At 43.2% G+C, this 20,310-nt stretch overlaps 1 protein-coding gene across 3 annotated transcripts in view; it reads right to left on the bottom strand.

Annotated features, from left to right (window-relative positions):
* Window positions 1–20,310, bottom strand: part of LOC119480529 (partitioning defective 3 homolog) — a 431,832-nt gene that overhangs the window by 15,021 nt on the left and 396,501 nt on the right. For 2 of the 3 annotated variants that reach the window (XM_037756853.1, XM_037756855.1), the window contains one exon: window positions 7,003–7,123. In XM_037756853.1, the coding sequence (XP_037612781.1) occupies window positions 7,003–7,123 (121 nt within the window). The remainder of the gene's footprint in view (window positions 1–7,002; window positions 7,124–20,310) is intronic. The other variant, XM_037756854.1, reaches the window with a different exon arrangement.

Here is a 20,310-nt window from a genome sequence, read left to right as displayed (position 1 = left end):
CACGCTTTAATTTCTACAACTACGCCTTTTAGGCTCACACTGCATGGATCAATTGACCAGCTACGGCATGGAGCTCACACTGAACGTGGGTACAGAACCCTGCGGGTCGGTTTTGTCCAGTGACAATTCCAATTATTCAAACAAGATGACCACATCCTAACCGATGTTGACAAAAAGAGAGAATTCTACTATGAACAGAAAGTAACAGGAAAGCAAGAAAAATATGGAGCTGCAGATGTGTGGAAGATGCACACAGTCTGGTGCAGCGAAGTTTTAGTTTTATATAACAGTTTCAAGACTGCAGTTTTAGCCACAACATGTCAAAAACTTCTCCAATAATATTGAAAAAAGCTCACTACAGTTTCTAATGGATCTTTTGTTATAGGCCATAAAGGGAAATTGGACCGTGGAACTGGTCAAACTGACATACCAGAAATCCAACACATCATCAGACATTGTGGATCTCTCAGGCAATCAACCAGGCGTCATGACGCCCCCTCAGACTGCACATCAAACCACAACCGATCTGGCAAAAATTCTGCCCTATTCTAAAATTAGTCAGGCATGACCAATATGGGGCAGAAATATGTCTACACAGGCTGTTCAGTCCGTATCAGCTCTAAGGCCTTCACACACTAAGGGGGCGTTTTTTTAGTGCAATTATTTTCGCACGTCAATATATTTTTTCGAACTGTTGTTGTTGTTGTTTTCCTCACGAGTACTTTCACACAGAATGCAAATTTTACACACCGAAAAATCAACTAAATTTTTTTTCCCAGCGAGATTGATTTTTCGAAGATTTTGCCCCACTGATAAAGGCATCAACCAATCACGTTGTGTGGATTGGACATATTCAATACGTAGACTATATCGTACAACAACACAGAGGCTCCATGGTCCGAACCAAGATGGCAAACTGTATTACTCCTTTCAACCTTGCCAAAGGCAGCGCAGACCAGAGCCACTGCTTCTGTTCTTACGTTTCACAGTGAAAGCCCTAGGCCAGGGGTCAGCAACCTTTACTATCAAAAGAGCCATTTTAGGCAAAAGAAAAAAAAAAAGAAATCTGTCTGGAGCCGTAAAACATTTGAGCACTGTGATGAAGGTAACACAGTTTATAATCTAAGTATACAGTATATAAGTCTAATACAGTGAGGGCCAAAGAGACAATGTGCTACGGAGTATTAGGGCCACATTGAGGGAAAAAACATCTGAGATTTCCAGAATAAAGTCATAATATTACGAGAAAAAAGTAGTAACATTACGAGAATAAAGTCATTACTTAATGAGAAAAAAAAGAAAATAACACGTAAAATGACTACTTTATCATATTATGACTTTATTCTCATAATACTATGACTTTTTCTCTGAAACATATGACTTTATAATTGTTATAAAACGACTTTTTTCTTGTAAACCTATGACTTTATTCTCGAAATCTCGATTTATTTTTTCCCCTCAATGTGGCCCTAATACTCCTTCATACCGTCGTACCATAGACCTACAACAATGAGAAATAAAAATGAAAATGAAAACAAAAAACAGTCATACATTTCCATTTTTATAAGTCCACAGGGAGCCACTGGAGAGGGGCTAAAGAGTCACATGAGGCTCCGAAGCCGCAGGTTGCTGACCCCTGGGCTAGACATACACACTAACTGTTTACCAGAGGAAAATTCCCTCAGAGCGATTTGGTAAAGGGAAACTAAATAAAATAGCTGACAGTAGCTTAGGCTATACAAAAATGTTTTCACAGACAGACTAGCAGTCGCTGCTCTGGGTCAATAGGATTCTGGTATAGCTGGTCCTCTTCCTGGGTGAATCTATTCAAACCTTTTATTGAAAAAAGTCCTGCAACTGTTGCAAATTTGCGAGTATTCCGCATTTTTATGTTGTTTATTCATCATGTAACGGCCTTTAGTTGAGTTGACCTGAAAACAGCTTTTGACGAAACCACAAAAAGGTCTGTTTAGTAGCTGTCGAGCAGCTTTCAATGATGGAAATTTGAATTTTATTCCATGGTAAGATCATGCAATGTGACCGAAAGCTCCAGAATAGCTAATAAATAGGTTTAAGATTGTTTTGTCAACGGTTGTTTCCAAAGTGCTCAGAAAAAAAAGAAATTTGAACATCTACATTTCCATGACATCTGGGAATCCATCTCCATCTGCTGATGAGGATCATGTGATCTACAACAGTTACCTCATTAACCTTGAGGTGAGATTGTGTTACTTTAATCATGATATCTGAAGAAGTGATGGAGCAAACTGGTTTGTTTTTACAGGAAATAGCCTACACAGTATGAATATTACGACCGAGCCGTGCCTTGAAGATGCTAGCTCCTGTCGTGTCTTGTAGATGGTGTGTGTGGAAGCCATTACGATGTAACCTTGAGTACTCAGGGACAACGTGCGTCAAAGTGCGGTTCTGCCGACTTTGATGTGGTCGGCATTTAACCGCCTTCTCGAGCATCTCGCCTTTTCATGGTTACATCCACTGAATGCTTTGAGTGGAGGTCACAGAGGTTTCACTTTCATCACTGACGGCAACATTCAGCAATGACTCAGAGTGAAAAAACGTAAATTGTAAAAAAGAAAGACAAGGTAAATGGACTTGTATTTATACAGCGCCTTTAGACTACAAAGCATTCACACTGCAGGTCAACATTCACCTCAGGGTTGTGTTTTTCACTGGAGGTCAAAACTAAAAATGCTATTGTCGTCAGCACTCTTATAAAACCCCAGAGTTGAATGCAACAAGTTCATTTTCTGAAAGTTTTCACTTTCATAAGCAGTCTAAAAATATACAGTTATAATGGAAACTGCAAGTGAGGAATATTTTTACCTCCGCTGCCTCTGTCTGTACATCTCTGAAGACTTTTTTCTTCCTCTTTTCACCAGCAACACAACGGCCAAATACTGTATGTCACCTCACATTTTGCCTTTTTCTCTCCACAGTTTCCTACTGATTTCCATATCAAAATGTTTGCCCCCATCTGCCTCAAATAGAGCCGTATCCATCCTGCTTTTGGATGACACTAAGACAGGATTTCCCTCGAGTTCCTCTAATCGGTGTCAACACATAGCGCGGGCACGCCTGTATCTTTCCCTAACAAGCTCTGCCATTGTGAATCCTTGTTCGCGGAGGACTAAAATAACATGAAAGAGGGGCTAATAAAATAGACTTCAATACTCCGGGGCTGGCCCTATATCTTATTACCAGAGGAGTAGTGGGGGTGTATGCTCAACAATGTCAACAATCACAAGCAATTAGGAGCTCAGAGGCTCAGAGAGACAGACTGAGACTGCTTAGTGCTGAACAAACAGTTAACATCTCGCTTTGTGAGCGAGAATGGAAAGAGAGATTAAGAAAACAGCGGCAAGAGACGTCCGCTTTCAGTGATTTCCAACCATCAGTAGGACTAACACTGGAGGAAAACCAGAGCAAATAAAGTCGGCCTTCCTCTGTATAAAAACATGGATGTCTAACCCAAACTCATTCAGACAATTTAATTGACAAACTGACATTGATAATTGGATGCCAAATAGGTAACCGAGGTCAAAGTCTGGCATTTGAACCCATAATTTGGGAAAATAGCTCCGCTCGGTGTAACAATTAGCCATCTTTCCTCTACCACCAGGTCAGGAAAGTCACAGGACAAAAAAAAGCTATGTCTGTCTCAAGCAATTACACCGCAAAAAATACACAAATATTTAACTTGTTCCTGCTTGATTATAGAAGTTTGGTTTTATTATTTGGTTGTAGTTAAAATAAAGCAGACTTATGACCTTAAAGGGACTGTATGTACGTTTTTACAAACATGTTTTAATTGTTTTTTTATTGCCAATGTGTGAACAAGTTGTAACCTAAAAAAATGAGACCTTACGCTACTTTCTGGGTTTCCTCCATCAGCCTGTAGACTGCTTTTAATGTGAAAAACCTGGGCCCGTTTTTCTGGGAAAATACAATGGATATGACGTCGTTCGCGCTTGCGAGTGCCTTTAATTTCAGCTGCGCTTACAAGGCAAACAGCGTGCAACCATAGCTAATGTTCGGTTAAAAATGGAGTCCCCTAACACCTACAAACGACCACAACTCAGACTCCAACGCTATATCCACGGAAGCACAAGAAAAAACTAAGTTATATTTAGTGAAGCCCGTCTTGCAAGACAGGAATGTGACCGACGTCGGGGGGAAAACTAGTGTGTGCGTGTGGGAAGTGAGTGGTGAAGTAAGAGAGAGAGAACGGTGGTGAGTGTGTGAGAAAACGAGCGAGCAGCGGAGCAGAAGAGAAAAGAAGAGTTAGCTTAGCTCTGAGAATATCAAGTGAATATACAGTGAATGTCCAGTTCCTTCTGACCACGGTCGGGAGGCTGAAGCAGGAAAAGTTAACACGAGGATCAACATCGATTCACGGAGGGACCTTCGTTTGGTCAGCTAACATTACTGCCAAGCAGGTGAAATATATAATGATATTGTGGTTTTAGCTGGCTAATGTTGCTAACGTTGATCACCATGATGCCTGTCAATCACGCACAGTTTCGTGTGTGTCGGTAGTGCGAGCAACAGGACGCTAACCGTCGTTGACTTAACGGCCACAGGTTTCACTGTTAATAAGCAATTTGTGATTCTTACAGAGAAAATAAAGTGTCAACCCATGAGTTGTATCACTCCTGACAGAGTAAGAAGTTTGAGCTAAGTAAATAGTGTGAAGATCATCAGTGATATAATGGGGTTTGTGGAAAGATGAAAGTGTTTCTTTGCTTAAACTCCAGGCGTAGTTGCACAGCAGGAAGGGATATGAGATCAGGTCTGAATGAATTAACAAAGGAATTAACTTGATTACATTTTTTCCAATTATGAGGAGTAAATCCCATTGTTATACAGATGAATCGTGGAAGAGGAGAACGGCTTAAAAAAAACTCAAATTTTAATTTAAAAACCTTAATTTAAAAATCCCCTTTAATCAAGTTTAATGCAAATGAAAATGAACAGCGTGCCTCACTGTGTTCACTTTCTCTCCCCGAACTTTGTCTCAAAGTCCTGAATAGATGTATGTTCCCCCTTGTTCATCTTCCTCTCCTCCTTCCTGCCATACAGTAAAGTGTGTCATATTTCCAAGACAGATGTGAGTAATTAGCAATTAGTTCCAGGTCAAAGGTCGGACCCGGGAATTAGAAATTAGTCAAAGAAATTTGTCAGGAGATGGGAATGAAGCCCAAAGTTTTAGCGACATGAGTCAGATAGTTTGGCGGTCGTACAGAACCGACGGTCCAAAAGGATGACGGTGTCGGACGATCGAGGCACTTCATGGAACTGTTGAAAGTTAATGTTGTGCCGGGGCTTCAAACTGTGTTAAATCAATTATTATTCATTTCACAAGTAAGATTGTTATAACAGTTAATCCCAGGATCCCAGGAATGTATGACTCTACTTAATTGCAGTCTGCAGATATATATAACAAAGTGTCTTCTCCTGGGAATCATCGCAGGAAATAATTCACATCTATGCTCAGTGGGGGGTTTTCTCACTTTGTTTCACTAACATCAGTTGGAAAGAATAAAATATACTGTGTGTATTTTTATCTGCTGTATATTTGATCAAATGAACTGGCTATAATCATCAAGAGAATAACAATAACAAAGGTATTTTCGTTTTTTTTAGCAACATTAAAAACACTAAAATCTTGATTTGTGTAGCATTCATCAAGGTACTTCATATCATCGCTAGTGGGAATGTGAGGAGGTTCAACGATTCTGGACTTCTGTGATATGATACAGTATACCTCTCTCTTATATCTCTAAAGTTACCTCTTCTCCAAACTCAATAAATAGTTAGGAAACGGTGATAATGAAGAGGCACTAGAAGTGTGAAGTTAGATTAAAAATGGCTAATCTTTTAAGAGGAATGTATGCTGGACTGTGTTTTTATGTTTGTGACTATATTCTTAATTCAATGTATTTGATTTATGAATTTCATATTTGTTGTATTTATTTTAGGGCCGTCAATTGATTGAAATACTTAACCACGATTAATCGAAAATTAATTAATTCATTTTTATCCGTTCAAAATGTACCTTAAAGGGAGATTTGTCAAGTATTTAATACTCTTATCAACATGGGAGTGGACAAATATGCTGCTTTATGTAAATGTGTGTATATATTTATTATTGTAAATCAATTAACAACACAAAACAATGACACATATTGTCCAGAAGCCCTCACAGGTACTGCATTTAGAGAAAAAAAATATGCTCAAATCATAACATGGCAAACTGCAGCCCAACAGGCAACAACAGCTGTCAGTGTGTCAGTGTGCTGACTTGACTATGACTTGCCCCAAACTGCATGTGATTATCATAAAGTGGGCATGTCTGTAAAGGGGAGACTCGTGGGTACCCATAGAACCCATTTTCATTCACATATCTTGAGGTCAGAGATCAAGGGACCCCTTTGAAAATGGCCATGCCAGTTTTTCCTCGCCAAAATTTAGCATAAGTTTGGACTTCATTTTTTAAAATTTTATTATATTTTCATTGTAAATCTATAACCTTTTTAACTTAATGTTTAGCTATTTAATTTCAAGTGATTTTTTATTATTATTATTTTATACACTGGCATTAGTTAAATTTGGGGAAAATTCTGTGCTGTATGTGCAATGTGTTAAATGTATAAAATCAATAAATATATGTTTATAATAAAATAAATCTGGATTTGCTAGAGCTTGTTGCTAAAAAAGTATATTATTATGTACCCAACTCTAATCAAAGTAAGGTCATGTCACAAGTAGATAGTCACAGATATAAGATTCAGGAATAAAACTATTTGATTATAAGAAATCCATGAAGCAGCTGGTGGCCTTGGAGATAATGTGAGTCCAGCGGTGCATCAGGGGGAATCACTCTGAGATCTGGGTGGGGGCTATTTAGGTTAGTAAGTATATCTGGGTCTGTGGGACTCAGCTCCACTCTGATGGAGCGCAGCACTTATATCGAACACTCACCCAGGCCTGGTTGAAGCTGTAGGTGTGCCTGTGGTCGTCGACGTCATCCTCCTGCCTGGCCTGCTGGAACTCGCTCCTCAGCCTTTGTATCCGGTCATGGTTACTGGGAGCCATCTGACTGCTGGGAGAGAGAGAGAGAGAGAGAGAGAGAGAAAGTGAGATGAATCCATGCTTAGAGGTTAAACCCTCACACAGAAATAATACCTCTTGTTACTGATGCTTTTTCATACCTGAATAATTCACTCGACCACCATAACACCCCTCTAAATTGTGTCGAGGACGCTTTGATCTGACAGTTATGATTCCCTTCTGCATACCTGACTGACATCTCTATGTGCTTTTTCTTCCGACCCCCCCCTCCTCCCGGCCTCTGCTCCTGAACATCCCTATAACTGAAAGTGTCCCTCGTGCGCCATTGTGAGTGATGCATGTCCCTTTTAGACTGCGGGAGAATGTTGGCCTTTTTATGGCACGCCATCATTAAACGCTGTGGAAAACCCTCATTTACATCCCCTTCATTAAAGGGCTTTGAGGGGCCTGTCAATAGGAATCAATAGCCTTCCCTCGGCTTAATCAGGCTCTCCTTTTATCACCCGCTACAGAGGCGGCACATGACAAAATGCATAATTATGGCGAGACAACTGGCTTGATGCTAGGCCTGTATTTATGCATACCGCGAGGATGAAAGTGGCCAAAGGTTAGGAATGTGTGCTGGGGAGAGGGATGGATACGGTGAGGGACGGAGAGGGAGATAACGGTAGGAGGGGGTGTTCTCTGGGAGCGAAGGTTAATCAAGAGCATGTGAGAGAAGAAGGGGAAAGAGACGAAGTCAGCCAGGACCTGTTACCCTGTCATCCTGCGCGGTCCTCCTGAGGAGCACTTACAGGTGGCGCGCCAGCGGTGGAAGTGATTGCTTATTCGGGGCCCAGAGGATTCTGGGTGCAATTATGGTGATAATTGCAGATGAGAATAAGCACATCCTTCTGATGATAATGGGCACTAGGACACGCTGCCAATCAAGCTCCATTAAAAGCACAATAAATAGGGAGCTCATAAAGGGTTGAACGGAGCCCGGTGCATGCCCCCGAGTAGCACTTGGCGAGACACGGCTATCCTGTTATTCGTACCGCCTGATCAAAATCAATTGTATTAGTTATAGTCCATTTGATTCCTATAGCTTTATGTGTGTGAGAGCGCAGGGAGCGTGCATTAGGCCTTTTATGTGGATGTGGGCAATTAAGTGGCTCATTGGGGTGTGAGGTGGCTTATGCTTCCAGGGTGTGGGGCGATGGTGAAGTCCTTCCTATTACTGTTTATTACAAAATCAATGTTCCTTTTTATATTGGCATAAGGTTGCTTAAATAGCATGTGCGATGTTAAAGAAATGAAATGACTCAATTGAAGTCTATAAACAACGGAGCTATATGCACGAATCTGTGGCAACACTTATATAGGATGGGATTCGCCTCAGATTTGCTCTCTTTTATCATCGCTTTTAACTACAAAGGTAGCAACACAAGAGTGAAACCATTATCGTCTATTTGCGCTACGTACTCCATATGCACATTGAGTCCATGTGTTGAAATTCAAAACACCATTTAACCCAACGGTTTCCAGATTTTCCTCAAAGACATGTTCTAAGAAAGTGCGTGTGCCTTACACCGTACATACATACACTCACAGAGGATGCAGTTGAGAAGAAAAAGAAAGAACACTTCTGCAATTCTGAATTAATTTCCTAAATATAAGCCTGCTAATACATACGTTGAAATAGAGTACCCTGCTCGAGAGAGACTGTAAAAGATGGAAAAAGACCAAACATAGATCTGGGAAGTCCAATGTATGCAATTAGTTTAATCCCCGAGGCCGGTCAAAGAGAAGACCGGCCAGACTCCAAACAAACAGCATCGTAAATTTTTCTCTTTGACCCTCCAGGGAGGGTCAGTGCTAGCATCAGCATCTCAAACGTGCACCGCTGGGAGAGAGGAAGCCAGCTGGGGATCCAGAAAAAAGGGCCACAAACCAGGCTATAAAACAAGACTGCTTGAGTTCATATACACTTCTTACACAATAGGACCTATTGCCCTTCTCTCACCTACTGAAAAGCATCAATCTAAGAAAGAGGTTTGGCCTGTATATCACCCAAATTCCTGCTCCAGCGTGTGACGGATGAAGTGCTGGGGGAGTGGAGAAGATCAGCGAAGACAAGATCTCCAGCAAATTAAAGAACTAGCAGCAAAGGCACTTCAATATATTTTTCAAAGTGCTACAAATGGAAATTGCATCGGGACTGGGAGCGGGGGTGGGATTTAACGAGGGGTGAATTTGTCACGGCAGTTCAAAGCAGGGCCTGTGCAATATCTAGATTATCTGCAGGGGCTTCTCCTCTTGGTCCTCCACCCAACATGGGGGTACCAAGTTGATGGGATTCTTGGAAACCACTCCACTGGAATTCTCCAGTGTAAATATATTCATATGGTGAGAAAAAAAGGAGCTGTGGGAAGAGCAGGAATCAAGCACAAAGAGGCACCGCTATCACTGGAACAGCTGGTAGCAGGCCTGTCTCCATACATAAAGAAGATGGATTCGGACGAAATTCTCTCTGAGAGCTCCCCAATGCTCGGGCACCTCCATGTGTAATTAGTCAGCATGATCGTCGACGATGCATCAGGTGTCAACGCTTATAAATCCCCCTGCGAATACATCAACGTCTGTAAATGGGCCTGAAGAACAAGAGCTGCAAGAAAAGATTTGGGGGGAAAAAGCTGGTGGCAATTCACATCAGCAATTAGGATGAATGTGTCACCAGCAGCCAGCAGTAGACGGGTGTGAGGGAATATGAATGAGCGCTGCTCATCAGTTTGCTACCAGCCACGTGTTTGTGCATAAGGGAGAAAGGTCACAGGTTGTGGAAGTGTACTCGGGGGGGGTACAGGAAGGCTGTCTGCATCATGATAGTATGAGCTTAGTCCCAGGGCTGGTTTTTCCTTTTTTTTTTTAGATGTGAGTCAATGGAAAATGGGATGCCGCACGTAAAGTAATTAAAAAACATGCAGATAAAGTATCCATATGCCACAGCCTTTTTCCCAGCCAGCATCTTCATTCTGTCCCCTATAATGAGATTTGCTCAAAATTCATCCGAGTGTTTGCAGGTTGAAATGTCAGCAGTTGGCCTCTCAGGTTGGCCATGGCGCTCCCAAACGCATGCAAACTAGGACTGTCAATCGCAAATGTACCTTAAAGGGAGATTTGTCAAGTATTTAATACTGTTATCAACATGGGAGTGGACAAATATGTTTGCTTTATGCTTTATTTAAAGTAATATATATATTATTAAAAACACAAAACAATGACAAATATTGTCCAGAAACCCTCACAGGTACTGCATTTAGCATAAACAATATGCTCAAATCATAACATGGCAAACTGCAGCCCAACAGGCAACAACAGCTGTCAGTGTGTCAGTGTGCTGACTTGACTTTGACTTGCGACAAAACTGCATGTGATTAAAAAAGTGGGCATATCTGTAAAGGGGAGACTCGTGGGTACCCATAGAACCCATTTACATTCACATATCTGGAGGTCAGAGGTCAAAGAACCCCCTTTGAAATTGACCATGCCGGTTTTTCCTCTCCAAAATGTTAACGCAAGCTGGGAGCGTTATTTAGCATCCTTTGTGACAAGTATGGCGTGATTTTCAAGGTTCATATGATGCCAGTATCTTCACTCAACCTCCGAAAGATCGTCTGTGTTAATGCGTTAAAGAAATTGGTGGTGTTAAAATGATTTATTGTGTTAACTTTGACAACCCTGATGCAAACATACACACACTGCAACACACCGAAGTAGAGAGAGACACAAAGAAGCCAGCTCTCCCTCTCCCTCTCCCTCTCCTCCTCACTTTACAGACAACTCTTATTCTGTAAAGTCACACCGCTGCTGTATTTAGAGCTGGGCTGAAAGCTTATTCTGAAAGGCTTATTGGAAGAGAGGTGAACTTGTGAATCGACAGGCATGCAGAGTCAGGTCAAACAACGAAGGATTCAGGTCCGTCTGAACAATAACACTCTACTGATCTCCTTCTCCTCCTCCTCCTCCTCCTCCTCCTGCTACTCATCCTTTCCATTATTAAGAAAGGATTATAAAAACTAGTTGAAGTCGGAAAAAAACGGCAATGAACAACAAAAAATAAGCCTCAAGCTTTTTGAACTTGTGATGAATATAGCTTTGTGAGTAAATGACACTTTTAGGTTTCATTCACCTCACGATATCACAACTTACACAAGGAACACATTTTGTAGTGCTTTCATGAATGCATACGTGTGACCCTCTATTCCACCTGTGTTTTTCAACCCGACCCGTTGACAGGGGTCACGGCCCTCTAAAGCTGCAGTTGGGGGTATGTGGACGCCTGTCTGTGTAATAGTCATCCTTTGATCCGGGAGGATTTGGCAGATGTCTCACGCACCGCGAGGCTTAAGGCCGAGGATGCAAACTATGGCGCGGTCGCCCTTATTTGCTTCTGTTGGTGTGATCAAAGCCGCGGCTGAGTCTCGGCATGCCCTATAAACACTGCCACTGGCCAATAAAGGAGTAATCCAATCACTGAGAGTGTAACATGGGTCATATGAGCATACCTAAGGTCAGGGGGGGCCAGTCCCAGCCAATCAGGAAGAGAGGAACAGAGTGTTATAATCCCGGGGTGTAACATTTCAACAGAAGTTTGACAGGAGTTCTGAGAGTTGTCACAGACTTGTTCATTTCCAAGTAAAGTGAAAAACGGCTGAACTGTTGGGGGCGTTCGGTGTGACTTTAAAATCAGACGGGTGTGTTATTTCTTATCTGATCAGTGCTGATTGAAATTCCATCAGATTATCTGGTTTCGTGCTCCGGCCCCAGTATCTCAGCGCAGCAGATGACGGGGCAGGCTTCTTAAGTTTGGGCCCCGTTGGCAATCTTGCATCAAGTCAAAGGCTTAGCTCATCTTTATTCCACCGCCCTGTGGACTTTCATTTATTTCAAAGACAGAAAGATGAGGCATTTTTTGGGGGAGATGGACAGCCTTTGGGACCTACCGCGATGATAGAAAAAGATTAGATCTGCATTACCGCTGGTCATTTTCAGAGGGGAGAGGGACAAAGATAAAACATTTTTTTTTAGAGTCTTCAGAGGAAATCCGCATATATCGGCCAATCTGCCATGATTCTTGCAATCAAACGAAAGCATTTGAAGCATATAGCCCTCTCCCAGTATTTCTTTCCATCTCCACTTTACTCTCTTTTCCATCTTCTTAAAAAATATCTTACGTTTTTTTCTCTCTTGCCTCATATATCTCCATTCTTTCTTTCTTTTTTTCTTCCCATGTTTTATCTCTGAATGCCTCAATATTCCTCTGTGGTTACAGGGATAGGTCATGAATTCCCCTCTGTCCCCCCTCATCCTCTCCCACTAGCCTGGTAAGTGACAGCTGCAGGCCGGACAAAGGCCTGATAATACCCTGGATTTGTCAGGCTCTGACTTCACCCATGTCCTCCAGTGACTGATGCACTGACAGTGGCGCCTTGCCAGCTGAAAACTCTGTTTCTAGACAGGGGGCTGTTGCTGTTGTTGAGCTGTGTGTGAATTTGCGTGCATGGTTCCTTTTCAGACTCCAAAGCAGCCCACATTATGGGGTCCTTGGGGGTCCTAAGAGGACATCATCTGGGATGCCTGCCTAGGCCGCGGTGGTGGCGTGACTGGGGAGCGTGGAGTTCTGATTAGCAAGGGAAAGAAGCGACGCCTGTAGAGCTCCAACAGGCCGTCCTAGCACGGCCCCTTGTGTACCGTTCATCTCTTGCTTCCCTAGAACCAACTCGGCTCTGCAGGGAACCCCAGAAGGTCCTCAACTAAGAAAACACAGTTCACAGAAAATGAAGAAAAGAACTCGCTCTTCAGCTATCTCTTTGTCCCTTTAGAGAGCTACACCCGTCGGTATTTCAAAAGCCGCATTTGCCTCGGCACACATGCAGCCCGCCACCCCCCCTCTGCCCCAACGTCACCCCAATTTGCTTTATTACCCCCAAGGACACGTGCTACAACCACATTTCAAACACTTCTTTCTTTCTCTCTATTTCATTCTTCTGTTTGAGGGATTGCCAAAAATACAGGTGCAAGTGAGGACCTGGCCTTGCAGCTGTCTACATTTGAGGGAGACACCGTCGTCGCCTTCTGCCCAGCTTTTTTACTGCCAACTTTTATGGCTTCGGTTCCAATGAGAATGCTCTGGAACTGATCAAAGGCGCTTTTGTTTCTGCGCGTTGCGCCGTGTGGATGTATTATACGCGGTTAGAAGGAAACAGGTGTGACCTCTTTGACAAAAAGAGGAACTAAATGTTGGTTGTTTTAAAACTTCTAATACGGTATGTGATATATATTTTATGGTGGTTTGCAAAGAGAGAAAGAAGCCAAGCGAAAAGGCTCGAGGCGATGTTGTGGCAGAGCCAGCTGGACGGCCAGACCATTCGAATAAATAAAAGTGAAAAAGATGGATGCTCAGGTGCAGTCCGGAAATGGATCAATTATTCAACTGATCCCGTGCAGCTGCTCTAACTTAGAGCGGAGGACAGACGGGAGGACAGACAGGAGGTTGCGGTGGCTGTCCATTTGAAGTGAAAGGCAACTTACAGGGGCAGAGTTCAAAAAGTTTGTTTTCACTGTAAAAAAAGACTTGACATGTTTGACTGTAAAAAATGGGGTAAAGTTCATGTTTGTTCTCTTTGATTTTGGTGAAAAATTAAAATTTTCGGTCGCAGTAAACATATGCTTAATGTTGCAAATTGAAAAAATAACTTGCATAGGTTTAGGCAACAAAACCACTTAGTTAGGTTTAGGAAAAAAACAACATGGTTGGGCTTAAAACTACTACATTTGGACAGTGAAAATGTGACTTGACGTTGTGAACGCAGGACACAAACGAACAGCTGATCGTAAAGTGAAAGTGACACAAACAGCGGTCTCCTGGATGAAATCCCTGTGTTGCTGCTCAAGGGTACCTTGTCAAACGCCAACCGCCTTGTATTTGACGCCCTGGGAATGAGAACGGGAATTTACAGTACAGTCAATGTTTCATGGAGAGGCACATGCACTGCTAAGAATGCACTTTTACATACATACAAGAAACAGCCCTATGTTCTAAAAAAAACGTTCCCATACAATGAAACTGAATTACATTTCAAGGGAAATGTATTTTGTTGCAGATTACATTTGTTTTTGACGTATCACAAATACGTTTGTGATGATAGTCCGCGGAGGTTCGCATAGGGAGGAGGTCGGGGTAGATGGACGGGTCCAACATACACAGGACTTTCGCCCAGGACACCGCTGTTCATGTCCCGTGTGAAACCAAAAGTCAACGTTGACGTAGTTGTGTTATTTGTTTAAAGCTGTTTAAAACTGCGACCGTAATCTGGGAGAAAATAAGTTTCCCTTGAAACGCAACCAAGAATGCAGTTAAATTGTTGTTGGGAATGTAATTTTGTCGGAGACAGTGTTGACAAGAAAATACTCCACAAGATTCATTTAGCTCTAATGAGTTGCATCCAATCCAATCCAGTGTAATCCAATTTATATCCAACAGCAGCAACCTTTATTCTGACTCTTTTCTGTCTTTCTGAGTTAAAAAAGAAAATAATATCATGCTTCTTTGAGAACTGTTTCAAACAGCACAAAACATGATACGAAGGGGGGAAAGCAGAACATTAAGGGGGTTGTGCACTATTGTATGGGCACGGCTAAATAATGTATACGGATGATGGACTCTGAGAACTTTCTGCTGCCAACTTTTCTATAAGTTATGTTCTGGGAAGAAAGGAGCCAGGCAGCCTCTGACTGACAGCTGCGTCCTCCGTGAAGGAAGAGATGAACTTTGAAGTTAAGGCCCGTAATCCCAATCCATTGATTCAGAGGCAACTCTGAGAGAGAGTTGGAGGGAGAGTATGGCTGCGACTGCATAATGTATTCACACAGCCGCAAACACGAGCTCGCACAGCAGTCGTGCACACACGTCATAGCGAGTTCAGAGCACTTCGTAATGAGACAAAGCTGCGCTGCATGCTAATGATTACAGCCAATCACGTGCCCCAAAACTCGCAAGCACACAGGCTGAATTCGCTGGATCGTGCCCCAGAACTCTAATATGGTAAATATTTTATTTTCAAAGAAGCTATAAACAGTATGAAAACACATGTGTGACAGCCCAAGTCTTATAACGGGGTGAATAATTCCCTTCAAATACGACATTTTCATGTCTACCGTGCAGTGTTATAGCCGTTTACGCTGAACGGAGGCATCTGATGAGTCAACATTTGTCTCCAGGGTACGGAGTGTGAGTCTTAAATATGGTGTGAAGGCCGTAGGCTAAAGTATCCATCTAAACAGGTTAGCTCAGCTTATATGAGGCCTTAAAGACAGCTTTTATGAGATATCAGCTGGCTTGACACTAAGAGGCCAGAGGGGAAGTGAGCTGGGGTATACTATATTTCTTTGGCTTCCTCTTTTTATGGACCACTGACACCAAAATATTTGATCTAAGTATAGGCTGGCGCCGTGAAATATGAAATCGGTTCCTGTATTTTGCATTAGGGTGACCTCAAATAAATGTCCAGCGGTGCTGGTCCGCTGCAGCCACGAGTCACCTTTTTTGCAGGTTTCTCTTTTTAAGTAGCACTCCAAAAACCCGGAGAGGGCTGGAGAATTTGGCGACCGTCAGCACTTAGACAGGAAGGAGCCGAGTGGATCTTGAGACGAGTTTGTCCAGCCAAGTGCGGATGCCTCGAGTGCTTTGCGTAAAATAGATCTGAAGTTTGACAAGCTGCTAAGTGACAGCGAGTGAATTGTTGTGAACCTGCAAAACAAATTCATCAAGTTTTGGAACTACGGATAATAAGAAGAGAAAGAAGCTGCTCGTTCTCCATGTTTCTCAGTTTTGGTGTACTGCCACAGTCCCACAAAAAGAGTCCTACAAACATCTCCAACCTGCCTGGCCAGGTCCAACTGAGCTCATCACACAGCTGTATGACCCTGCAGCCCCCTCGGCCCCCTACCAAACCCCCTCCTCCCCACTTGACTTACTTTTTTTAACTTTGCATTCTGAAAAGCGCCTCATCCTTCAGCTGCTCTCATGTGCTGGAATGCCCACAGGCAGCTTATTAGAGAGGCACAAGTTTTTCAAGCGCAGCGTGCCTCAGCCTCAGCACAGTAGCAGGAAAACAGACAGGCCGGAGGGGAGCGAGTCAAAGACGGGGTCTTGGGGTGAGCCCCTGCTAAAAACCAGAGGATGGGATGGAATATTACTCACAAGTCGGTGATGTCAGCTACCATCAAAACCTCATCCAGTGTGCCATTGAAAACACGTCTGGTATGAATGATTTACCGACTGATTTTCCAGAGGATAACCACAGTGTTTTGTATTTTCCTACCTGCAGGCAAACATTGCTGGATGCTGATTTTGAAATAATTAAAAGGCAGCAGTTGACTCTTGGATGTCTGAGGTTCTCCAACCCGGTCTCAACCTCATCTCCGATTGGGCAGCAGCCCCTCGGCATTGGACACCGGCGCACGGAGGCACCCTGATGAACCAGGCCAAAGAGCATAGAAATAAAGAGACGAAACTTCTGTGTTCTTATTATATTTATAATATTTCATTGTTCAGCACTGGCCATTTTGGTAGAATATGACAATTGAATAGAAATAATTTTGTTTCTACTTTTGTACGGCACTTTTTAGGCGGACGTTTTACTGGCGTCCGGTAGTCGCTTTCAGTCCAAAATGGCGGAATCGTAGCGTTGCTGCGGGGCGTTGATGTTGCAATGAAACGAACGATTGAAATTCACTTCTTGGCAATATACGTTCCTTGACCAGGCTTTCAACTCCAATATAAACCCACCCACTGCGTTATTCAATGGTTGGAGCAAGTGAAGTAGTATTAGTAGCATGAAGGTCCACTAAGGGCGGGAGGGAGGGAGGGATGGTGGACTTTCAACCAGGAGACTGCTGGTTTTGTCCCGTGTGAACCTAAAGTAACACTGACTTAGTTTGTCACTTCAGTCATTAGTCACGTGACTCGTTGGTATCGTCCAGTGAGTCGCTAGTCAGCGAAGTTAACGTTTCCTAACCCTAACTAAGTGGTTGTGTTGCCTAAAACTTCTGACTGAAAACGGAAGTTTATTTTGAAAGGACACTATGTAACGTTAGAGGGGAACCCCCTGCGTCGGTCTCCGATGCCGAGGGGCACTGACTAAGCGGTGGTATTTGACAAGTCGAGAGTGAGAATGTGTTGTCTCACCACCACTTCAGCATATCCATTTGCAACTGCAACAATAGTTTACTGTATAACTTTGACCGAAATAAAAGCAAGTGTGCTGTTTACCGCTGTGTTTACAGCATACTGAGAGTTCACCATCTGGTCTCTGCAAGTTTGGATGGATATTCATACCGTTCTGTGATGAGTGAAAACCAATGGTCGCCTGGGGGGTTGGGGAAAAACACATAAAAACAATCTATGGTATGCTTTGGAACAGCACAACAGTGTGTGAAATGTGCTAGAAGGATTAAAACACTGGTACGGTCTTTTAATGCAAATATATGCAAAGATATCAGCATGTGAGTGAGCAGATAAATCCACTCCAGATGCATATATTCACATGCAGCTGGCCCCGCTCTTAGTTGTTTGCTATTCCAGCACGTTGCCAGAGTGACACACTCTCACTGGCTACCTATAATGAAAGGCTAATATTAGGCTTAAGCAGCACTGGTGTATTGGCCATTTATTACATATGCATTCAGAAATGTGTCATTTGACATCTGGTGCATCATTTTCAGCGGGATTGGAAACTACTGACGCATTTTTTGGTATCCGCACTTTATTTTAAATCCCTTTTTAGCAACTAACAAGCCGAGCAGATATCCTGTTTTTTATTGAGGTCCCCTCAGGTTTATTCAGGAAGGCCTACACCTGTAAAGTATCTCATTTACTCCAGCGCGGCATCACACTGTGCTGAATGCAGACAATCGCTCCCTCTCCAAATGTCAGTGCCTGACGCTCAGCGGGCGAGCCACGAGCCGAGCGGTGAATAATTCACGCCGGCCCCTCCGTAGGTCTCCTCGCCGTCCCACGCACAAGCAGCCCCCCAAGTCTTCTCTTCCACGACCCCCTGTTCTGCCGCTACTTCCTCTATACATAATTAACCAGAGAGGCGCGATGGGACGCCCGTCAGTCAGAGCCGGGGCCACTTTAAACAATAACAATATTGATAGTGGGTGTAATAAAGCAGAATTAAAAAGATGGATTCCAATGATTCTTTTGCTCCTGGCGCAGCTGGTCCCAGCGTTAAGTGGTGAAACGGGTGGGGGGGGCGGGGAGGACGACTTCTAGGGAATGGATCGAGGTACAGAAATAAAATGAAGGGAAGGGTATAGTTGCAGTGGAGGGGAGCTGTTGCCCCTTTCCCCCTCCCCACAATCCCCTGAAGTCCTCTACTGGCTGCTCTCCTGCCTCCTCCATTACTGGATTAAAAGTCTCGGAGCCCTCTTCTGAGAGACGGAAGAGGGAGGGTGGGGTGGGGGGGGGGGGTCAGGGGTCGTGACCTTTAGTAATGGCCACGCAGACAGACGAGCAAAAGAAAGAAAAAAGATGAGGCTGGCAGCATCGTTTCAATTCAGGCTATCAATGTTGTGTAATAATCAATGTGAGGGTCAAGAGGTTGGCACATACTGACAGATGGGGAGACGAAAAGAGGGAGAATAAAAGGACAAAAATTTGAGAATCAGAGCTTAAAAAGACTAATCAATGTTCACATTACAACGCTTACAATGATTTGTCTCCTATTCTAGGTCCATTAATATTAATATTATTATTTTTGAGTTTTTTTTATATCATTCTGTAGCTTCCCGGTGGTGTTCCTTATGTATTCAAAGCCGAACGTTCAAATTGTGGGCAAAGTACGTATGTTTTAGCGTCAAAATGCTATTTTCCAAAGACATTCTAAAAACTGTTTCTAACATGACCTGACGTAGGTGGAATCCACGTTAGTTCAGATCCGAAAGTCACACAATAACACGATAAACTACCCGGTCGGTACAGCGGTAGACCAGCAACTCCCGTGTTGCGTGAGGCAAAATGACTGTCGGCTTTGAAGATGGCGAATAACGTCAGTTCAGTTCCCATCGGAAAGGGCTGTCTGATGTTGAGGTAAAGCGGTGAAAATATTCTAAATATAGCGTACACTTAAACTGATATTGATTTTTTTGAGGTGGCTAAAATATGTTTTTCTGCTGCTCCCGTCCACAGCAACTTTACCTCACCGTCAGACAGCCCTTTCCAAAGGGGAACTGAAGCCGCTCTCTTCAAAGCCACCAGACTCCATTCACAGAAGCAGTAATTTTATCTCGCAGAACACGGGACTATACATACAACCCCACTTCAAAAATTATATTATTGATATTAACCGACGTAATGGCTGAGCGGGCGTTTCCTTTTGAAAAGAACACAGTTGGACCCGCACTTTAAACATGACATGACAAGAATGGAGCGTAAGCACCAACAAGTCATTTGCATGACAGATAGTTAAAGTCTATTAAAAGCTAACTTTACATAAAAAAAACAACTGTGCTAAAAAAAATACAATAATTTTGCAGCTGTTATAGTTATTTATATTTTTTCTTCTATTCACCCTTTACGCATGTGAAACATAACACATCAAATCCTTTACTATGTGTGATTTACAATGTCGTAGTGCATCTGTACCAGTCCATAAAGTCACAAAGTCAAACCAGCGAGGGGGGAAATCCAGCCATTACTGCTATCTCCCATCAACCTCCAGGAGCCTTACATATGTTAATGCCCCTTCAACCTGTGACCCCCACATTCATGACATCATTATCAACCCAGCCAGACATAATGTTGGCCTGTCACCGCCGTGATCTATCGGCCACAGCGGCTCTCCGCCTTAATGAAGCCGTAACGCTGCCTTAAACTGCCGGAGCTGCGACGAGCCTCGGCGAGGTCGTCGTTCGGCTTAATGCGAGTACGCATCCATCATCTCGCATCAGGCATCAATCAATCAAAAGACCCCTGTGACAGCTGGGAACCCACCGCTACGACCACCGTACACACACACACACACACACACACACACAAACTCATTGGCTGTGATTATGATCTCAATTATCATCATGACTGCGGGCCACCACTTCCCCTGTGACCGACATGCTAATCAGGAGCACTGGCAGTCAATAATCAAGGCATGGAAAAGGCCATCGGGTGCAGAATTG

Source organism: Sebastes umbrosus, chromosome 21 (genome assembly GCF_015220745.1).
Source record: "Sebastes umbrosus isolate fSebUmb1 chromosome 21, fSebUmb1.pri, whole genome shotgun sequence".
In the NCBI taxonomy this organism is placed as follows: Eukaryota; Metazoa; Chordata; class Actinopteri; order Perciformes; family Sebastidae; genus Sebastes; species Sebastes umbrosus.
This window is presented reverse-complemented; position numbering and strand designations above follow the sequence as displayed.